At 38.9% G+C, this 20,266-nt stretch overlaps 1 protein-coding gene across 3 annotated transcripts; it reads right to left on the bottom strand.

The window, feature by feature from the left end:
* Positions 1–5,548: 5,548 nt before the first annotated feature.
* On the bottom strand, positions 5,549–19,640 carry LOC149842351 (E3 ubiquitin-protein ligase RING1-like). 3 transcript variants are annotated; one of them, XM_090001399.1, is made up of 2 exons: positions 18,505–19,640; positions 5,549–5,660 (listed from the first exon to the last, which is right to left on the bottom strand). In XM_090001399.1, the coding sequence occupies exon 1, from the start codon at positions 19,573–19,575 to the stop codon at positions 18,514–18,516; it is 1,062 nt and encodes a 353-aa protein (XP_089857525.1). In that variant the 5' UTR covers positions 19,576–19,640; the 3' UTR covers positions 5,549–5,660; positions 18,505–18,513. The 3 variants fall into 3 exon arrangements, with proteins under 3 accessions (XP_089857525.1, XP_089857524.1, XP_089857527.1); XM_090001398.1 differs by having other exon boundaries at positions 5,549–5,886; XM_090001401.1 differs by lacking the exon at positions 5,549–5,660 and adding an exon at positions 13,694–13,873.
* Positions 19,641–20,266: the final 626 nt, after the last annotated feature.

Genomic DNA, 20,266 nt, shown 5'->3' on the forward strand with positions numbered 1-20,266 from the left:
CATGCGGCTTGTTCACTAGCCCTACATGCTATGCGCTCACACACACACACACACATGTGCTATCTAACTCCATGAATTTTTGTGGATGTTAACATGTTCCAAAAGACTTCTGAAATAGCATTTTAAATTAATTAGTATTCAAATTCAAATATCAGTTCACAAAATCAGCCTACAAATTAGGAGGAGGCGCACAATCAGATATAAGAATAAGAATATTGCGGTTTTATTTTGTGCATTATCTCTTGTATAGTTATTGTTCATTATCGTGTAAAAGGCTTCTGTATATAACCGGCCCATTGATAAGGTCAAATAATAATATAGCACACTGCAAGCTAGGTAGCACTTTATACGCCATTATCTTCTCTTCGTTTACATGGTATCAGAGCGTACCAACATCGGAGTATCATCAATGGCGTCAAACTCAACTTTTGCCTCCAACAATTCAACTTCGGCCACTTCTTCGATGAGTGAAAATTTGTCCAATCCATTTTATCTTCATCATTCTAATAGTCCTTGAACCAATCTGGTTTCTCAGCCTTTAGTTGGAGACAACTATTCCATGTGGCATCGCGCCATGTGTATGGCGCTTAGCGCAAAAAATAAACTCGGCTTCATTGATGGATCAATTTTGAAACCTGAATCATCCTCACCTGATGCAGCTGCTTGAAAAAGATGCAACAACATTGTATTATCGTGGATCCTTAATGCACTTCACAAAGATCTCGCAGCAAGTGTTATATATGTCGAAACTACAGTGGAAGTCTGTACTGAACTCAGAGACCGTTTCTCACAGTCAAACGACCCTCACATATATCAAATTCAACATGAGATCATCAACCATAGCAAATGCAAGGTTCGATGGCCACTTATTTCAGCAAACTCAAAGGTATGTAGGATTAATTATCCACATATGTCCCCGTTCCCACCTGTTCGTGTGGAGCTATGAAACCTTAACTGATGTGCAACAACAAGGATGTCTCATTCAGTTTCTTATGGGACTCAACGATAGCTTCAGTGTCATCCGCAACCAACTTCTCCTCATGGAGCCTATGCCTCCATTGCCAAGGCATATGCACTTGTTATTCAAGAGGAGTGACAATGTGATGTGAGAAACATATCAATGTTTGAGTCCGTTGGTGCATCAACTGAAATTGCAGCTGCTGTTAAAGCATTTTCCAGTCGAGAAATCAATACCAAAGGGCGACCAAATCATCCTTGGCCGAAGTGCGAGCATTGTGGAAAGCTCGGCCATATTAAAGCTAAGTGTTTTTATATTCATAGCTTCCCACCACGACAAGGAGAGTCTTCTTCAATGCGTACCAATGCCAATGCTGCCAATGTCACCCATGCAGCTACCGTGCCTGAGACAAGTTCAACCTCTAAAACGCAATTCACTCCAGAACAGTATGAGAAAATCATGGCCCTCATAAGCCAAGGTAACCCAAATCCAATGACAAATCTTGCAGGTATACTTCCTTCTCAACCTAAGTATGCACTCGTTTCTACAAATCAAATGTGGGTCATTGATATGGGTGCAACCGACCATATGACCAACAATGTCCACAACTTAATTTTTCCCGTACCATCTAAATGTCTACCTGTAGGGCTGCCTAACGGATCGACCAGTTAAGTTTCACATTTTGGCGATGTCAAGTTGTCGCCTAATATCACCTTGTCCAAAGTCTTATGCATTCCAAATTTTCAGTTCAACCTAATATCTGTTAGCAAATTTCTTCGAGATAACAATTATGAAATCATATTCAAGGGAGATCATTGTATTTTGCAGGACCCTCACTTGAAGACGAAGATTGGAGCGGGTAGGATGCATAATGGCTTATATATTCTTGAGATGGATGGTAAAGTTGCTTTGAACGTCGATTCATCTTTTCTTTGGCATTTTAGACTTGGATACTTGTCAAATTCTAGACTTAGCCCTTTGATTAATTCAAATAAAATTTCAACTAGTTTCATTCATGAACCGTGTTCTATTTATCATAAGGCTAACACTACAAGAAAAATGACCATTAGCGACAGAAGTTTGCGACAAATTTTTTCCGTCGCAACTTTGCGGCGGATTAACAAGAGAAACAAATTCATCGATTGCTCTTTCCTCAAAGTTCAATATCTACTCACACTCCTTTTTAATTGAATCATTGTGATGTTTAGGGACCGTATCACACATCATCCACAGATGGAGCATGATATTTTCTCATCATTGTCGATGACTTTAGTCATAGCACTTGGGTTTATTTAATGCGTTACAAATTTGAAACGTTAAGTTTCATTCAACATTTTCTTTCTTTAGTTTTAACGCAATTTCAAACTCAAGTTTTAAACATCCGATCTGACAATGAAACATAATTTTTTTCAAATGAAATGATTCTATTTTTGGCTCAAAAGGGAATCAATCATCAGCACAGTTGCGTTGCAATGCCCTAACAACTTGGGGGTAGTTGAACGAAAACATAGAGATTTGCTCAATATTGCCCATGCATTAAGATTTCAAGAAAATTTACCTATCAAATTTTGGAGAGAATGTATATTGACTACGACATACCTTATAATTTGTCTTCCATCTCAACCGCTCAATGGAAAGTCACCATGTGAGATTTTATATAAGAAAATCCCAACTTATGATCATCTCAAAGTTTTTGGATGTCTTTGTTATGCTCACAATATACATGCTTCTCACAAATTTGATGCACGTGCTCGTAAGTGTATTTTCATTGGATATCCTTATGGTCAACAAGGTTATAAATTATATGATCTTGATAATGAAACTATTTTTAAAAGCCGTGATGTAAAATCTTATGAAAATGACTTCCCTTGATTCCAATGATGATAGATATGTTCTCCCTAAACCTTCATTAGAATCAATTGAAATGGACACCAATCCGATCACCATTTTCACTTCATATTCACCCGATTTTGATGATCATCCTGATCCAAATAACCATACCCATTAAAATATCTCACCAACAGTTTCATCCTGCTGATCCTCACGTCATCGCAACCCTCCATCATATTTTTTCAATTATATATGCAATTATGCCGCCACTCACAATCAACAAACTCAAGTGGGGCTCCTAAATGTACTCGCTATCTCATTTCCAAATATCTATGTTACCAAAAATTCTCACCATTCCATCAAGTTTTCCTTGCAGCCATCACTCAAATTTCAGATCCAAAGAGTTTCACCCAAGCCATGAAATATCAATATTGGCAAGACGCAATGGCAAAGGAAATTCGTGCTCTGGAAGACAATCACACTTGGGCATTGGTCACACTGCCTTCGGGCAAACAAGCCATCAGTTGTAAATGGATCTATAAAATGAAATATAGATCCGACGGGTCTATTGTGTGTCACAAGGCTCGACTAGTAGCAAGAGGTTTCACTCAAATTTATGGATTGGACTATCACGACACATACGCTCCCATTGCCAAAATTACCACTGTTAGGTGTCTGCTTGCCGTTGCAGTTGTTCAAAACTGGCACCTCTATCAAATTGATGTGAATAACGCTTTCTTACATGGGGATTTACTTGAAAAGGTTTATATGCAAGTATCATCGGGATTTTCATGAAAAGGGGAGAATCTTGTTTGTAGACTACACAAGTCTATATATGGCCTTAAACAATCATCCCGCAATTGGTTCTCAAAATTATCATGTTATTTGACCCAATTGGGATTTGTCCAATCCAAGGCTCATTACTCCCTATTTTCACGCAAAAGAGACGCTTCACATATTTTGGTCATAATATATGTCAACAACATTATCTTAGCTGGCAATGATCTCAACTACATCCAGGTTCTCAAGGCTAGTATCAATAGTCGTTTTCAACTTAAAGACCTTGGAGTGCTCAAATATTTTCTTGGCATTGAAGTGGCACGGTCAAAATAGGTGATATTTTTATCTCAACGCAAATATACCCTTGATATTATTGTCAAGTTGGATATCTGGGTGCTCGACCCTCTTCTGTTCCCATGGATCCTCTCCACAAACTCACTAATGATGTTGGGGATCAACTTCAAGATGGGAGTGCCTATAGAAGGCTCGTTGGAAAGCTTATTTACCTCACAATCACGAGACCCGATATAATGTATGCAGTACACACTCTTAGCCAATTCATGGGCACACCACGGCAACCACACATAGACGCAGCCCTTCGTCTCATTGGATATCTCAAGAATACTCCAGGCCAAAGCATTCTTCTGTCATGCACAAGTTCTTTACAACTCGTTGGTTATTGTGATTCAGATGGGGCTGCATGCCCAATGACACGTCGATCCACAACTGGATTTTGTACTATGCTCGACACAAGCCTCTTGTCTTGGCGAACCAAGAAACAGACCACGGTATCCCAATCTTCAGCTGAATAACGATCCATGACTACCAGCAGTTGCGAGCTTACTTGGTTAAAATATCTCCTCTCAGATCTTGGTGTCAATCACACTCAACCGATGCGGTTATATTGTGATAATCAAGCGACCCTCCACATTGCTGCTAATCCAGTCTTTCATGAACAAACAAAGCACATCGAGCTTGATTGTCATCTCATACGTGACAAGATTCAAAATGGCTCCATCCAGACTTGTTACATCCCCACTTCCTCTCAGCTAGCTGATATATTCACTAAGGCACTGAACCAACCAGTCTTCTCTACACTCAAAACCAAGTTGGTTAATCAAGTGGAAGACCAACAGTTTTGAAATAGCAATTTAAGTTAACAGCTTGGAGAACTTGGTTAATCAAGTGTAAGACCAACGCTGGTTCGATCAAATTCTGAACGAGAGAGAGAGAGAGAGAGAGAGAGAGAGAGAGAGAGAGAGAGAGGTCAGGCCCACATGCAAGCCAGGTCACACCCATTATCCTTGCCTTTTGAGTTGCAGATAATGCTGGATGACGATTGATTCTTATCACTCCTCTATGATAAGGCCACTAGAAAGGACAAGCTGTGATAATGCTTGGCAGCGAATTAATTTGTCCACCACCATCCGTAGACATGCATGAGTTGCTACACAATCCGTCTTTCAACTACAAGTTTACTACAACTGAAGCCTACCAGAGACGCATTGACATAAAGGGCAGCAACCCTCCAGACTTATTTTAGTTGGCAATAGTCTCATCGGATTACAAACTCTTGTTATCTGAAGTTACTGAACTGGGCTGGCTTCTCTCTGGCGCTAAACTCTCCTCGCCATTGAAACGCATACGACTGGGTATTTTGTATAGACAACGTCTACAGAGCTCCTAACGTTAGGAAGGCAGCGCCTGCAAAGAAACTGTGAAAATTTCCTCAAAAGTTTGGAACTTTTTCCTACAATCTTTTGCAGCAAAACCTGAACTGAAATGCATTGGTGTTACGTACCCACACAAAATCTTCCCTTTCCTTCAAAGGGGCTGAGACATACCATAACATACAAAGTGGGCATAGAAGACCAACCGCAACAGTAATCAATGGATCGTTCTATAAAGTGATTGGACTTAACACCTGTAAATTCGGTTTCCTATTCTCTCCTTTCTCTATTCTTGGCCCACCAAAGCAGCTTTAGCTTAATAAATTTTAACAACTCAGAGAAGAAAATATTCAGAGATGTAGCCTTGTTTCATGTACAAGATTTAACAGTTCAAAACTTCATGTATAGATACTTTGACACAACTGCATCACCATAAAGGCAAAAACGTTAATGCAACAAATACAAATGATCTTCATTGATAGAATTCACCAGTAATTTAACAAATACAAATTGATCTTCATTGATAATGGTCACCAGTCTTGCCGCTGAGGATCTCTGTGGGTAGAAAAAAGTAACATACAACGGAAATCTTGAAAAACCAATACTATGCAACATCTACATCAAATATGATCATCCTGCAGTTTTTTCCTACAAAAAGGCATTAACAATAAAAATAAGGGAAAGTTAATAAAGTTGTCTCATAATTTTGATGAACTCATTAGTTTCATGAACTGAGAACCAAAAGTTTTAATACTGTTTATCTGAGTTTTAGAAAAAAAAAAGTTGGTGTTAAAGAAACAGTAGGAACCAATGAAGACACTGACATCCTAAGCCATATTAAAAGAAATTTATGAATTATAATAAACCATTTTCAATAATACAAACTCTCATTCTATACTTGGAATGGAATGCTATCGATGCTAATTACATCAAGCAATAAAGAGGAAGTGTCAACTTGCTTAAGCCATCCAAGCAAAAGTCCAGCAATTTTAATAATGACCATATATCGCTGGTCCAAGGAAGCTTGGAAAAATGCATTGTGGGTAGAAAGATACTGTCTATTCAGTGATAAACAAAGATATAATAAACCTTTCATCAACCATGCATGCAAGAAAGAGTTATTTAATGCAAACCATGGTCACAGATATCGGTGATATTTTCAAAATATCGTGATATTACTGCTGTATTTTCAGCAAACAATATTATAGGTAAAATATCGTGATATTTTGAAAACATCGTCAATTTGATAATATCGTGATATTATCAATTATTGTTGCTGTTTTTATTTATTTTCTATATCTTAAATGTGTTTTTCTTCTTTATTTTGCATTTTTTACCTATTTCTTTCATTATATATGTATTTTATTATCTAAACATGGTATTTTCTTACTTATTTTCGTTATTTTTATATAGTTTTTTATTTTTTTAAGCCCAAGATTTATCACCAAACCTAATATCGCAAGAAATAGCCTTGCCGAGATATATCCAATACCGATATTTGTGACTATGATGCAAACAATGTACAAAAGCTCATCTATTCAAGTCATATTTTTCTTGGGGATGTGTTATCTCATAGCTTTTTTTTCTTAGATATAAACAAATGAAAAGGAGAAAAAAAAAGATTGGCTGCATAACAAGGAAAGTGCCATCTATAAAATCCAATGGCCCACAGATCTTACAACTACATAATCAGGTATGCACAGGGGCGGAGCCAGGAATTTAAGCTAGGGTTGGCACAAATGCACAGTTGGAAGTTGGAACCTCACATGCTAATTGAAAAAAAAGAAAACGTAAAATCCTCATCTATACTAATTGAAACAAAAAAAACCTAAAATTCTAAGTTCTAACCAAAATCAAGTATTAAATAAATAACACCATAAAAACATAATCCAAAATTTATGTCATTTAAACAAGTACATAATCAAAACCCTAATTCTTATATCATCAATTACAGATTTATGCTATTCGAGCAAGTAGAACCATGTTTAGTGTTAATTAAAAAATACAAAAATACTTAAATTAAATATTCATCTTATTAAAAACAAAATAAAAATCTAAATGTTATTCGAAAAAAACACAAATAACTCTAAAACCTAATTAAATGTTCAAGCTATTTTTTTTAAAAAACTAAATGAAAGCCTCAATCATAGCAAACATCATTCATAGTTTTCATACATAAGCTAATTGAAACAAAAAATAACAAAACCCTTAAATTTCTAAATAAAATCAAGCATGTGGATCAAGTATAATGTTGTTTAAAAAAGCACAAAAATAACTAATTAATATTCACCTCATTAAAGACCTAAATGCTAATTGGGAAAAAAACACAAAAAGCTCTAAACCTAAATGTTAATTGAAATCCTAATTAGTCATTCAAACATGTAGAATGATGTTTATTGTTAACTAAAAAACATAAACATACCTAAATTAAATATTCATCTTATTTAAAAACAAAATAAAATCTAAATGTTATTCGAAAAAAACACAAAACTCTAAAACCTAATTAAATATTCATGCTATTTAAAAGAAAACTAATGAAAACCTCAATCCTAGCAAACATCATTCATAGTTTTCATCAGGGTTATCAAAAATGCTATAGGACTCGGGAAAGCGCGCTTCTCCGAAATGCGTCGCTTCCGAAAAGTGCGGAGAAGCGACCCTTTTAAATGAGAAGTGTGCTTCCCATTTCGCTTCCCCGATCACTTCCCATTTACTTGCCAATATCAGGAAGTGAATTTTCTTTTTTGGGGGGGCTTGAAGTCTTTCACAAATTTTTTTTTGCCCAATATCGAAAAAACTCAATTCCTAGTCGCTTCCTACTCGAATCTTAGATCGATTCTCTCTTTGTTTCATTCTCGCTTTCGAGACGATTCTCGATTCGCTTCTAAGTCATCCTGCTTTTCTCGCTTCTTAAAATCTTATAAGTGCCGCTCCTGCTTCCTCGACTGACAACTCTGGTTTTCATACATAAGCTAATTGAAACAAAAAATAACAAAACCCCCAAATTTCTAACTAAAGTCAAGCACGTGGATCATGTATAATGTTGATTAAAAATACAAAAATAACTAATTAATATCCATCTTATTGAAAACTTAAATGATAATTGAAAAAAATACAAAAAGCCCTAAAACTAAATGCTAATTGAAACCTTAATTCTTATACCATCAATTATGCATTTATGCCCTAAACACGAGAGAGAGAGTGAGAGAGTGGACCTCATTCTGTGCGCATTGCGGCAGCGGCATGCACGGTGTGCCAGATGGCCGAAAGCTGCCTCGGTGCCTTCGGACGGTGGGTCGATGGCGATGGGCCTGTGGTTGTGGCGTTGTGCCATTGTGGGGTCCAGTCATCGAGGGGAAGGGCCAAACAGAAAGTCAAGAGAGAGAGGGGGCCCTGGCTTGCTGTTGTGGCATGGGGTCGCGGGCAGGGGTAGAGCCGCGGAGGGGGCCACCACAGGTGCGGTTGCAGGGAGGGTGGAGGGTTGGAGAGAGAGAGAGAGGGCATAAATGGGGAGGGGGGGACAGTTTTGGGAATAAAAACAGACAAGGGACCAAGACGGGTGACGTTTGCCCATCGGCCCCCTTTGGGTCAGGCACTGCCCACGTTTGTGGGTCAGTGTGGGCACAAGCCCCTAAGGGGGGGTTTTGTGGGTCAGGGTGGGCACGTGCCCACCCTCCACATAACGTGGCTCTGCCCCTGGGCATACATACAATATGCTGAACTGCTGACATGCTAGTTTTTGCTTAAGGCTTTCCCTTTTATCAATCAAATTTTGAAAATGTAAATTACACACATTCCATCATGGCCCAATATCAATGTAACATGGGTGCTTCTGCACCCACAAAGCACATGTTATGCACCCACATCCACACCTATGTAGTATAGGTCCAAAATTGTCCAAGTAAAAAAAATAAAAACTGAAAATTTATAATTGTATAATTGCAAATGCATATATATATATATATATTAATTTTTTTGCAACTCCGCACCCAAGTTCTTAGTTTTTCTAAATTACTATGCCGCACCCTTCACACCCACACCTATGACATAGCCCAATATTTATAAACATCAACAGAATCTCCATAGCAAATTAGCAGGATAACAACTTTCTCCCTTCTTTACCAATGAAAATTTGAAAAAGTAAATGTGGATTTATGCTTTTTCATAAAAAAGTGAATTCATATTCCATCTTTTCACATCATTTATGCAAATCTACATAATTTTCAAAGCTGCATAGCACCCAAAAATCTTCCCTGAAAACAGACACACGCATCATGCATATGCACATACAAGGTGGGCACTGAGCGGCTTGGACTTTATCCATTAAAAATTTTAGGTTGAGCTTGTTCCTTAGTAACTGAGCTGAACCTGAGCCAGAGTTCAAGTTAATTAAGAGCTTGATAATCTCGTTTAATATGACATTAATTAGTTAACCTGTATGCTATACCTATACCTATACCTATGTTATTTGTTTATCTGTTTATTTCTTAAAATAATAAGGCTCATGTTGTGACTGTTATTAGTCTATTTTGCTTTTAGCCTTACAGTAAAAAAGTCATAGTCTATGTCACACGGACTCGGCTAAGGAGGTGCCACACCCGAGTCGACACGCCCCGACACGGGTGCGGACTCGGGTGCGGCTTCGGACTCGGCCCGGACTCGGTCAACGCCGAGTCGGACTCGGTCAACGAGTCGAGGCCGAGTCCGTCCACATTTTGGACTCGGTCAACTTTGACCCAGTCCAAAAATGTCCATTTTGATTTTTAAATTACGTTTTGGATCCGGTTCGGGTCCGGACCCAACCCAGATCCAAATTTCTTTTGCAGTCGAACCCTAAAAGGGGTTTATCGACAAGGGGAGGGGCTTACCCTCTCGATTTTGCCTCTTCCCCTCAACCCCTGCAGCTTTCTCCTACACCCACGCCGGCGATCCAGACTCCGACGACGGTACGCACAGGCAGCCACCGTCTCCCCTTCCATCAACACTCAACAGGTATGTCGATCGACCCTCCTGCACCCTCTGCTCGCAGCCTCCCCTGCTCGCAGAAGAGGGGCTCAGCCCCCCCTGTACCTCCTATTCACAAAGGAGGGGCTTGGCCCCTCCTCGTTTCACTTATGTCAGGCAGCCCCCCCCTTAACCCTCTGCTCGCAGAAGAGGGGCTCGCCCCCCCTCCCTGCACCCTCTGCTCGTAGAAGAGGGGCTCGACCCTCCCTATGCCTCTGATTCATAGAGGAGGGGCTCAGCCCCTCCTCATTTCCCTTTTATCACATGGGTAAGAAGTAGGAGTGGGGGAAGGAGGGGGCTCGGCTGACAAGCTTATCCTTGCCCCGCCAAACAACAGGGGAAACGAGGAGGGGCCGAGCCCCTCCTTGTTTCCCCTGCTGCATTTGGCTTTTTGGCAAGGGTGAAGCTCCTGGCATGGATAAGGTTCAACAGGGGCTTGCCCTGCCCCTCCTTTTTGCGTTGGATAGGGGGCAGGCTCCCTATCTCGAACCTGGTTTGCAGAGGAGGGCCTGGTTTGAACCTGATTTGCACAGGGGGAACGAACCTGGAGCTCCTATTACTATTATTTTGAAGTGTTTATTAACTTTATTTTATTTATTTATTTTCTTTTCTTTTCAGTTTTCACTTTTCAGATATAATGGTGAGTTCTAGCGGTAGTGTCAATACATTTGGTTCAAGTTCTAACCCTGAATTAGAAGTTTCTCAACCACTTTGGAGGCTTGTGACAAAAGGGGTAAAAGCTAGTAGTGGTGGTGGTGGGAATGTGCAGTTTCATTGTAATCTATGTAAGACTGTTTTCACAGGTTCTTATACGTGTGAAAGCACATCTTTTGCATATTCGTGGTCAAGGAATTAGGGCATGTTCTGGGGTTGACAAAGACATGTTAAAGCAATTAAAAAAAGAACAAGAGGAAGCTGAAAAGAAGAAAATTGCAGAGATGAGAAGCGATTCGATTAATTTGTCTTTTCCTACTGCTAGTGATATACCAAGAAGAGCTTTTAAAGAAAAGAAAGATGGAAAGCAATAAAACAATACAAGCGTCATTCAAAAACATGGCAAGAGCAGAAATTGATAAAAAGATTGGTCGATTCTTTTACTCAAGCTCAATTCCTTTTAATGTAGCTAGAAGTCCATACTGGAAAGATATGATTACATCTTTGGCTAATTGCAATTTGAGTGGTTATGTGCCTCATAGTTCAGAAAAACTAAGAACAGTCATTCTTGCAGAGGAAAAAAATAGAATTGAAGACTTGTTAGAGACCCAAAAATTTGCATGGAAACGACATGGAGTGTCGATTGTTTCTGATGGGTGGACTGATATACAAAGGCGACCACTGGTAAACTTCATTGCTTACTCACTTAATGGGCCAATCTTTTTGAAGATTGTTGATGCATCTTGAGAGTATAAAGATGCTGAATATTTAAAGAGATTATTTATCGAAGTGATAAAATAAGTGGGTGAAGAAAGTGTGGTGCAAATCATTACTGACAATGCTCCAGTTTGCAGTCGTGCATGAATGAATTTGGCAAGTGAAGATACATATTCACATATCTTTTGGACTCCTTGTGCAGCACACAGTTTAAATTTGACATTTAAGAGTATATGCAATCCATCAAAAGATGATGCACATGCACATGAAATGTGCTTATGGATTGAGGAAATAGAGCATGATATTCGAAATATTAGAAATTTTATTGTAAACCATCATCATGCCCTTTCTATATTTAATAGGCATTCTGATCTCAAGTTACTGAAAGTTGCTGAAACTCATTTTGCTTCTCTCATTGTTATGATAAAAAGAATTAAGCAACTCAATAATGCATTGATGATGATGGTGGTTGATCAAGATTGGAATTTTTATCGTACTGAAGATGATGTCAAGGCTCAAGCTATCAAAAAATGCATATGTGATGATTTTTGGTGGGATAAAATTACATATTTTGTTGAATTTATTGACAGAGATGTACCCATGCTTCATAGAATTTATGAAATGTGGGACAATATGATTGAAAAAGTTCAAAGTATCATTTTTAAACATGAGAAGAAAGATATTGCACTTGATGATTCGGAATTTTACAATCATGTACATTCAGTTTTAGTGAGAAGATGAGATAAAAGCAATACACCTTTGCATTGCATGACACACTCTCTCAATCCAAAATACTATGCAAAAAAATGGTTGAAAACAGGTGTCGGTCGTGTTTCTCCAAATGAAGATCCTGAGATATCAAGAAATAGAATGATATATTTGGGAAGACTTTTTAATGATCCTCATATGTTTAAGGTTGTAAATAGTGAGTTTGGCAAGTTTTCTACTGGGATATTTGATTCTTTAGCAGCACTTGTGGCAAGGGACGAGGAAGATCCCCTTAATTGGTGGGCAACATATGGATCAAAGACACCAAATCTGCAACGTCTTGCAATGAAGTTGTTATCCCAATCTGCTACATCATCTTGTTATGAAAGAAATTAGAGTACATATGCTCAAATTCACAACATTAAAAGAAACAAACTCACTAGTAAAAGAGCAGAGGATTTGGCTTATGTTCACTCAAATCTACGATTAATTTCTTGCCGCACCAAAGAAGAGTATTGGTACTTTTTTTTCTTTGTATTTAAATATTTATATTCAAAGTTTTAAGTTAGATACTAATATAGTCATTTTTTGATGCAGTTGTGGACCATCCAAGAATTGGGATGTGAATCCAGAAGATTTTGACTTGAAGGGAGAACATAATTTACATACTCTCAACATGGACTACCTCGATCCTGTTTTTCCCTCTAATTCAGACGATGAGGCAGATTTATGATAAGTTTTGTTGTTTATCACACTCACAAGCTTCTTTATGTGTTATATTTTGGTAAGTTTGTGTTGTTAAGAATTGCTTTTTTATTTTTGCTTTAAAATTTACAATTTTTATGTGTTAATTTATTGTTATATATATAATTATATATATTTAAAATATATATATTTATAATATATATTTTTTAATATATATATATAGCCGAGTCCCCGTGTCCAAATTTTTTGGAATTGCGCCGCACCCGTGTCGCACCCGCACCCGCACCCGCACGCATGTGACATAGGTTATAGTTGAATGTGTTTGCTTAATTTGAACATGTAGATGTGTTTAGTATTGTTTGTTTACAAGAAAAAACATGTATTTCAGTGAAAAAATCAAATTTTCTCTTTTCTGGTACAATATGGGCCATGAATTTTTAATAGCAATTTAAAAACCACTCTGAACATGAGAATCCTAGTTTAACATGTGTTCTCCACGAAGTAAACTATAGAGATTACAATATGTAGGGTTTCATTTACTCATCACAATTATGGCTTCTTGAAGCCATTATGACATGCATACACAAAATCTCAAGAACTACTCAAGAGCCAAAAATTTTATTACCAACATCCACTCTTATATGAGCCACTATATGGAGCTTCATAAACAAAAGGCACTCATGGCCTCAAGCAAAAAAAATAGTGAGGTATACATTCCTTCAACTGTTCAACAGTGTTTTCTAGAGATTGCCCCGACTAATGTACATCACTAAGAAAGTTAGCTAAAAGAAATCATGGTACCCCTTTCTTTACAGAAGTCTTGGAAAGCAAACTTTAATAAGAATCCCTAGAACATGGTACAAAAGTTGTCAAAATCACCATGATGCAAAAAGAGAAGAACAGAAGCAAAAGCTAAAAGATAAATCAAGTAGAAATGCTAGAATATGATGCTTCTCTGTGTAGGAAGAATACAATCCTAATTTGAAAGATCCAATCCATAATAAATTTCCTCCAACCCATTTGATCGAGGTAAATGCTCACTATCCTGGTATCATATGCAATAGTGCATGAATTGAAAGCATTTTTCTGCTTTCATTTTCTTAAAGTTGTGTTGCCTCTTTGTAAACAAAGTAGATAAGCAGTGAAAATGCCAAAATAGCCTGTCTCCAAGCTATGCACCAATTTTCCTCTAGTTCATGGCCCATCTTGCAAATCCAAAACCAAAATCTATACTTTTCAGTGACATTTAACATTGCTGTGAAGGTTTCAGCACTTTGATGAGAAAGATGATCAATAAGGGTTTCTAAGAAAGGAGTGGTCACCAGGTATGTCTTCCCTAACTCAGCTTTCCTTTCTGGATATGTCATTTGAGGAAGCCAGTTCAGAACAGGTATGGAGACACTGGTTAATGCTGAAACGCTTTGCTCTTGCTAAGGATGAAGATGCATGAAGCCAAATCTCAGCTGACTGTATTTAACTCGGACAATTAACACCGAAAACTTAGCTTCTACTATACTTGGCTGTCCTTAAGGGGCACTTCTGCTGAATAGCCTGGTATGACTCCATATATCTAAGGAAAATCATTGGCTGCAGCGGAGAATTGAGGAGTGCCAGTCTGCAGACCTAAATATTCATCTCTAGCTGAAAGACTAGTAGTCCCTTATTAAATATGTGCTTCCTAGTATCCATCCTACCAACTTTCCCTTGATGCTATTCCCAAAAGGCATAATGGAAAGTTGCAGACTGTCACAGCCTTGAGTGGTTTCGCATATAGAGCTATCATGATCAAATGGTGTGGCACTCATTTTCATGAAAATCAACGGTGTCTGGAGCTGGGTTAAATAAAATATTATATACCTTATTGGGACTCCTTGGTAGTTCGTCTTGAAGGCCCTCTTGGAGAAACTGCTCTGGGATTTGGAAATATTGGAAGGCTTTTAAAGAGAGGATTGAGATAAAAGTGGGAACTGGGCACATTACTACTAGGTTCTGGTATCATCCTTGGCTTGGTAATGCTACCACAACAGATCACAAATCTCTATAATCTCTCATCCAGAAGAGATAATCTTCTTGCAAACTGCTGGCTAGTTGGGGAATAAGAAACAGAAGATGCTAACTTTGTCTTCCAACAGATTGTGAAATGAGGAAGGGAGATAGCATTGTTGAACCATGACAAAAGGAAACCTTCTCCATTTAGACCTGTTATGCCTTGTTGATTGAACCAACGGACGCCCCATTCACAAGGAGGATTGTATGGACCTTGTGCTAATCCAAGGGCAGCTGTTTTTTTTTTTTGGCGCACCTCTATTGATATTGTTGAGTCTTAAGCATAGAGGTTCTAAATGGCTAGCTGCTGTTCAATGTACTGGAAAGATGAAGAATTTAGCTGGCATCTTTTTGGAGGTGCACTTTCTTTAAAGGTTCACCAACCCCAGCTTAGCTGGAATGAGATATTGAGAGAGGATTATAAAGATATGGGCATGACATAAATAGTGGCACAAATTCAAGATCCAAGTTCATAAACTTTTTGAAAAATAGGACACAATGACATGGAATTTTTATTCAATAAAAATCCATTTTTTGATATTATTTGTTCTTGAAATGTAATTGCAATTTACTAAAACCTTATTAGAAATATTAGAATAATGTTCACAAGTGTGCAGATCATGTTACCAAGGAGATGTGACTAGTGTGTTCCTATAACATAGCAAGGGAGGAAACATATGCAAATTTGGAAGGTGTTGTTATTCCCCTCTTGTGATATATTTGGTTGTAGAGAAATAAGAGAATTTTTAGAGTCAGCATTTTTTTCCTTAATTCATATAGGCATCAGTGTTCAATCTGTTTATTGCAGCTGAAATGGGGATCCAAGATTGGGCTCATTGTCCATTTTTTTTCTTTTAACTATTTAAATGCTGTCTTGAAGCCCTGGGCCCTTTTCATATTCCTTATCTAAAGTGACATAATGATATCTTAAATTGAAAACTTTACTTATAACGAAGGATGAAAAGGAGAACCTCCCACCAACAGTGCCAAAAAATACCTGATGGCCCCTAAGTTTCTATTATGTAGATTGTCTATGGTAAGAGGTTTCTCTCACCACAGCCAGACAAGTGTCATATCTCCAGTATTAAGGCCTCATATCTTAAGCTGCACTTCAAGAAGTGGCTCCCCTAAAAAATCCAAGAGCACCATGTTATGTAACTCAACTATTGACCATCTGCCCCTTCCAAAAAGTGGAGTCTTTATCTCTCTAAACAGATATAAACTCCTAATGGCTTTCATTGATTTTGACTAATCAAAGAGCACAAGACCCACCATTGCTCATAGTGGTTAGTACACCCCTTGAATACCTTTATTGAACCACTTCATTATTCATTTCAACAAGTATATAATGTTTCTTGTAATATTTTTTTCTAGACAAGGAACACGGGTATTGCGATCCTAGAAATATCTTTCTCTCACTCCAAATTTACCACAAATTTCTTGTTCCTAAAAACCTTGTCCTTATTTTTCCATAAGCTTCTAGTACTCATCTAAGAGGAAATCTAAGCTGAAGCTAGGGAAGAGCATAAGAAAATGTTGAAACAACTTCCTTCTGTCCTTGACACAGTTTTGCTTGCTGCCAGGGATTTCACTATAACCAAAACTGACTCACATGAAATTCCTTTTGAAGGTAAAGCCAAGCATTATCACAAATATTTCTTACTAAAATATATCTGGTTACATCTAGACTTAGGGCCCATGTCTTTCACAAGAGGAAATGCCAAAAGGGTAAGGCAAGTTTTCTCATGTTTTCATGGGAAGGCCAGGAAAGTACTTGCCCAGGGGGTATGACTGCATTTTCATAGGAAAACCATGGGCTCCACTTCTTGAACATTTGTTTCATCTTGGCGAAAATGACTCATTTTAATATGAAAAGGGGCCAATTTCTTCACCAAAATAGGTGAAACAAATGAGCCAACAAGTGGATGGAAAAAACTAGGTACACAGGACACTGGATATTTAAACACAAATTTGATAGTGCAGGTGAATAGAACATCGATACTTTCAATCATCCAACCACTACCTCAGAAAAATCTATAGTTGCTGCCAATATAATCCACTGAAATCTGACAAGATAGAATATAGCATGCAGTTCATGTCCTACAAATTGTGATATATAAGCTGCATAATATTGTCAGAACCAACGTTGCCAAACTAGGAAGCGGAAGCAGGAAACGATATGGGAAGCGGAAGCGAGAAGCGAGGCATTTTAAAATTTATAGGAAGCGGGAAGCGAAGTATCAATTTAAAAGCGAAATATTAAAAAAAATGAAGCAATATGGTAATTGAATAGGAATCGAACAAGAAACAAATAAAAACTAAAATAAAATTGATCATTCTTATATTTAGTCATTTTTCAGTAAAAGATTTAAATTTTTGTTAAAATCTAACAATGATGATTACTAATTTAAAGAAAGTACATGGAAAGCGAGTGAAAGCGTGAGAGAAAATACATGAAAAACATGAAAAGAAACATGAGAAAAGCATATTGGAAGCATAGACCATGTGTGGGAAGCATAGAAGAAGTGTGGGGGAATCGAGATTCCCATGAAGTTTCCGGAAGTGAGCTTCCCACCTACCTAAGAAGCTTCTGGTCAGAACTATTTGGCAACGAGTTTGTCCATCTTAGTGCCAGCAAAACAATATAGACATGATTGAATCGCATGATGATTTCTGACAATTATGAAAGCTAGATTTCCCTAAAAGAATTCTTCTACTGCTAAAGCTCAGAACCTTTATGGAACTGCAAGATGCTAATGGAAGAGAAACTAACTAGGCACTGCATCCCCTTATATGGTACGACTCATGGTTTCTTCATTTTGACATCAAATGTGTGCAGGAGAAGTCCTTCAAAATATGAATATATTGCATTATACAGCTGTGCGAATGGGTTAAAAACTTGAAGGCACCTAACAACCCAAAGAATTCTTAACTCACCTAACCGGACATACATAAGAAAAAATATCAAGGAAAAAAAAGAGAAGATTCACATAAACTTAACCTGAACAAAAATCAATAGTAAGAACTCCATGGGAGTGAATTGTAGGTACTCTCATGACATACATTCATTCATAAGAATCATAACCAATCAATAAGACAGACTTACAAGGCCAACTTTAAGTACCTACACAAACACTTAAAAATCAGTATTCTTGAACTAGAATCTAGATAAATGAAGAATCCATAACACAGGAACACACAAAGAACCAGTGTTTCTTACACCTATTATTTTCCAAAACAAATTTGCAGTTTCGGTTCTTAAATACTTCCAATATATCAATTGAATTTGCTTAAGTACGATAAGCAAGAAGACAAAATTCAAGAATAGCACCTAAGAACTCATTCGCACTCCCCACCAGAGAAATGAATAAAGAAACCTAGTAGCAAAGAGAAAAGGAAACAAGAAATACGGACTAATGATAGAAGGTATACCTCTCATCGTCAATCTAATTCCTCCTGCCTGGTTTCTGAATTCACATCCCTGTGACCCGAATTGCTATTCTCACCATCCTCATTGTTCGTTCCTTCACCGCTGTTGCTGGCCTCTGCCCGAGACCCTGAGGTTCCAAACGGCCAATGCAATGGCAGCGATATCCGAAACCTCCTGCTGGGTGTTTCTGGTTGTGAGGAAACTCCAGCTGATCCGGTCCCTCCTGTTCCCTGCGCAGGCCCTCCACTTGCCCGCTGTTCGTAATCAGGATCATCTGTAGGGAGTTCATACCGACACACCGGACACGAGTTATGCAACTCCAACCATGGAAGGATGCAATCATAGTGGTATATGTGCTTGCATGGCATCTGCTTCGCCCCCGACCCAACCTCGAACTCATCCTTGCAGACCGCACATTGCGCTAGGTCCGTTCTGAGCAGCGTTTCGGTGATTGTGATGTCCGGCAATGCCTCAACCGCTGACTTCGATGCCGGCGGGGTGCCATACCGGTTGGGGTCGTTCTCCGCCAGTTGCTGGATGAGCTGCTCGAGCCCTGGCCCTAGGAAGTAGTCGCCAAGGTTCGCAGGCAGCCGGAAGCCAGCGCCATCGCCGGGGTGGTTCTCGAGGACGAACTGGATGTTGGCGCCACCGGAGATCATGTTCTGGAGATAATTCTGGAGGAAGAGGAAGGGGTTGAACACGTCAGGGTCAGGGCCCGAGGGGACGGATCTGGGGGGAAGATCGCCAGAGAGATCAAGACTGCCCGATGGCGAGAATATGAGGGGAAACCCAGCGAGGCTGGCGGCGAAAGGTGACACCCCACCGCCGCCGATGCCGGCGGCGGACACGGGACCGGAGAAGTGGTCTTGGAGGTTGAAGAAGAAGGGACTCCGGGCGAAGGGCTGAAGAATAGGGTTAGGGTTTGGGACGGACTCGATCTCCTCGACGAACTCGCCGTGGCAGTTAGGGCAGAGGAGTTCGGCCGAGGGGGAGGGGGCGATGGTGACCGTGCCGCTGCATTGATGGCACCAGAAGGATTGCTCCGCCGCGGAGGCGCCGCCGATGGACGACATCGGAATTTCTCTATTCCGGTCGCCGGAAAAAAACGGATGGAGAGAGAGAGAGAGAGAGAGAGAGAGAGAGATTTTGTTGCGAAGAGAGAGAAGCCAGAGGGCGATACTGGGTTTAAATACTTGAGGCGTATATACGGTTGTGAGTACGTATATTTGCATTTTGTTGTTACGGTTATTCTTCCGCTGTGGATGAGGGTATTTTGGTCATTTGATGAATCTCAGTCCAGATCTGGATCCATGGTCGGGCTCGGTTTAGGCCGACGTTTTTTTAAGAATGGATATGGACCTAAATCGACCCAAACCAACTTAATATTTTCTTTTTACAAAGGCTTACGCTTCATTATGCCTTATGCTTTGAAGACGAAGCGTACGCTTCAATTTATAGAGGTCATAAGCTTTTGACCGTTTATGAATTTCAGCTTTTCACCCAAAGAGAAAAAAAGGCCTATGTTTAACCTCTAACATGAGGCAATAGGGCTCTTTACACTACACCCAAAGAGCTTAAAATCACAAAGGGCGTAACAGCATAACTTCATTTGCTGGTTCGAGGTGATGGTGTAAGGGTTGATTGCACAAACCAGGAAAGGTTTTTCATTTTTTTTACAATTTTATTGGCGGTTTTAAGTTTTTTTTATTTGGTTGGGGTTTTAGAAATCAACACTCAACAAAATCCCTCGCCATTTTTCTATGT

The sequence above is a fragment of the Nuphar pumila genome, chromosome 3, assembly GCF_984573655.1.
Source record: "Nuphar pumila chromosome 3, dmNupPumi1.hap1.1, whole genome shotgun sequence".
Lineage (NCBI taxonomy): Eukaryota > Viridiplantae > Streptophyta > Magnoliopsida > Nymphaeales > Nymphaeaceae > Nuphar > Nuphar pumila.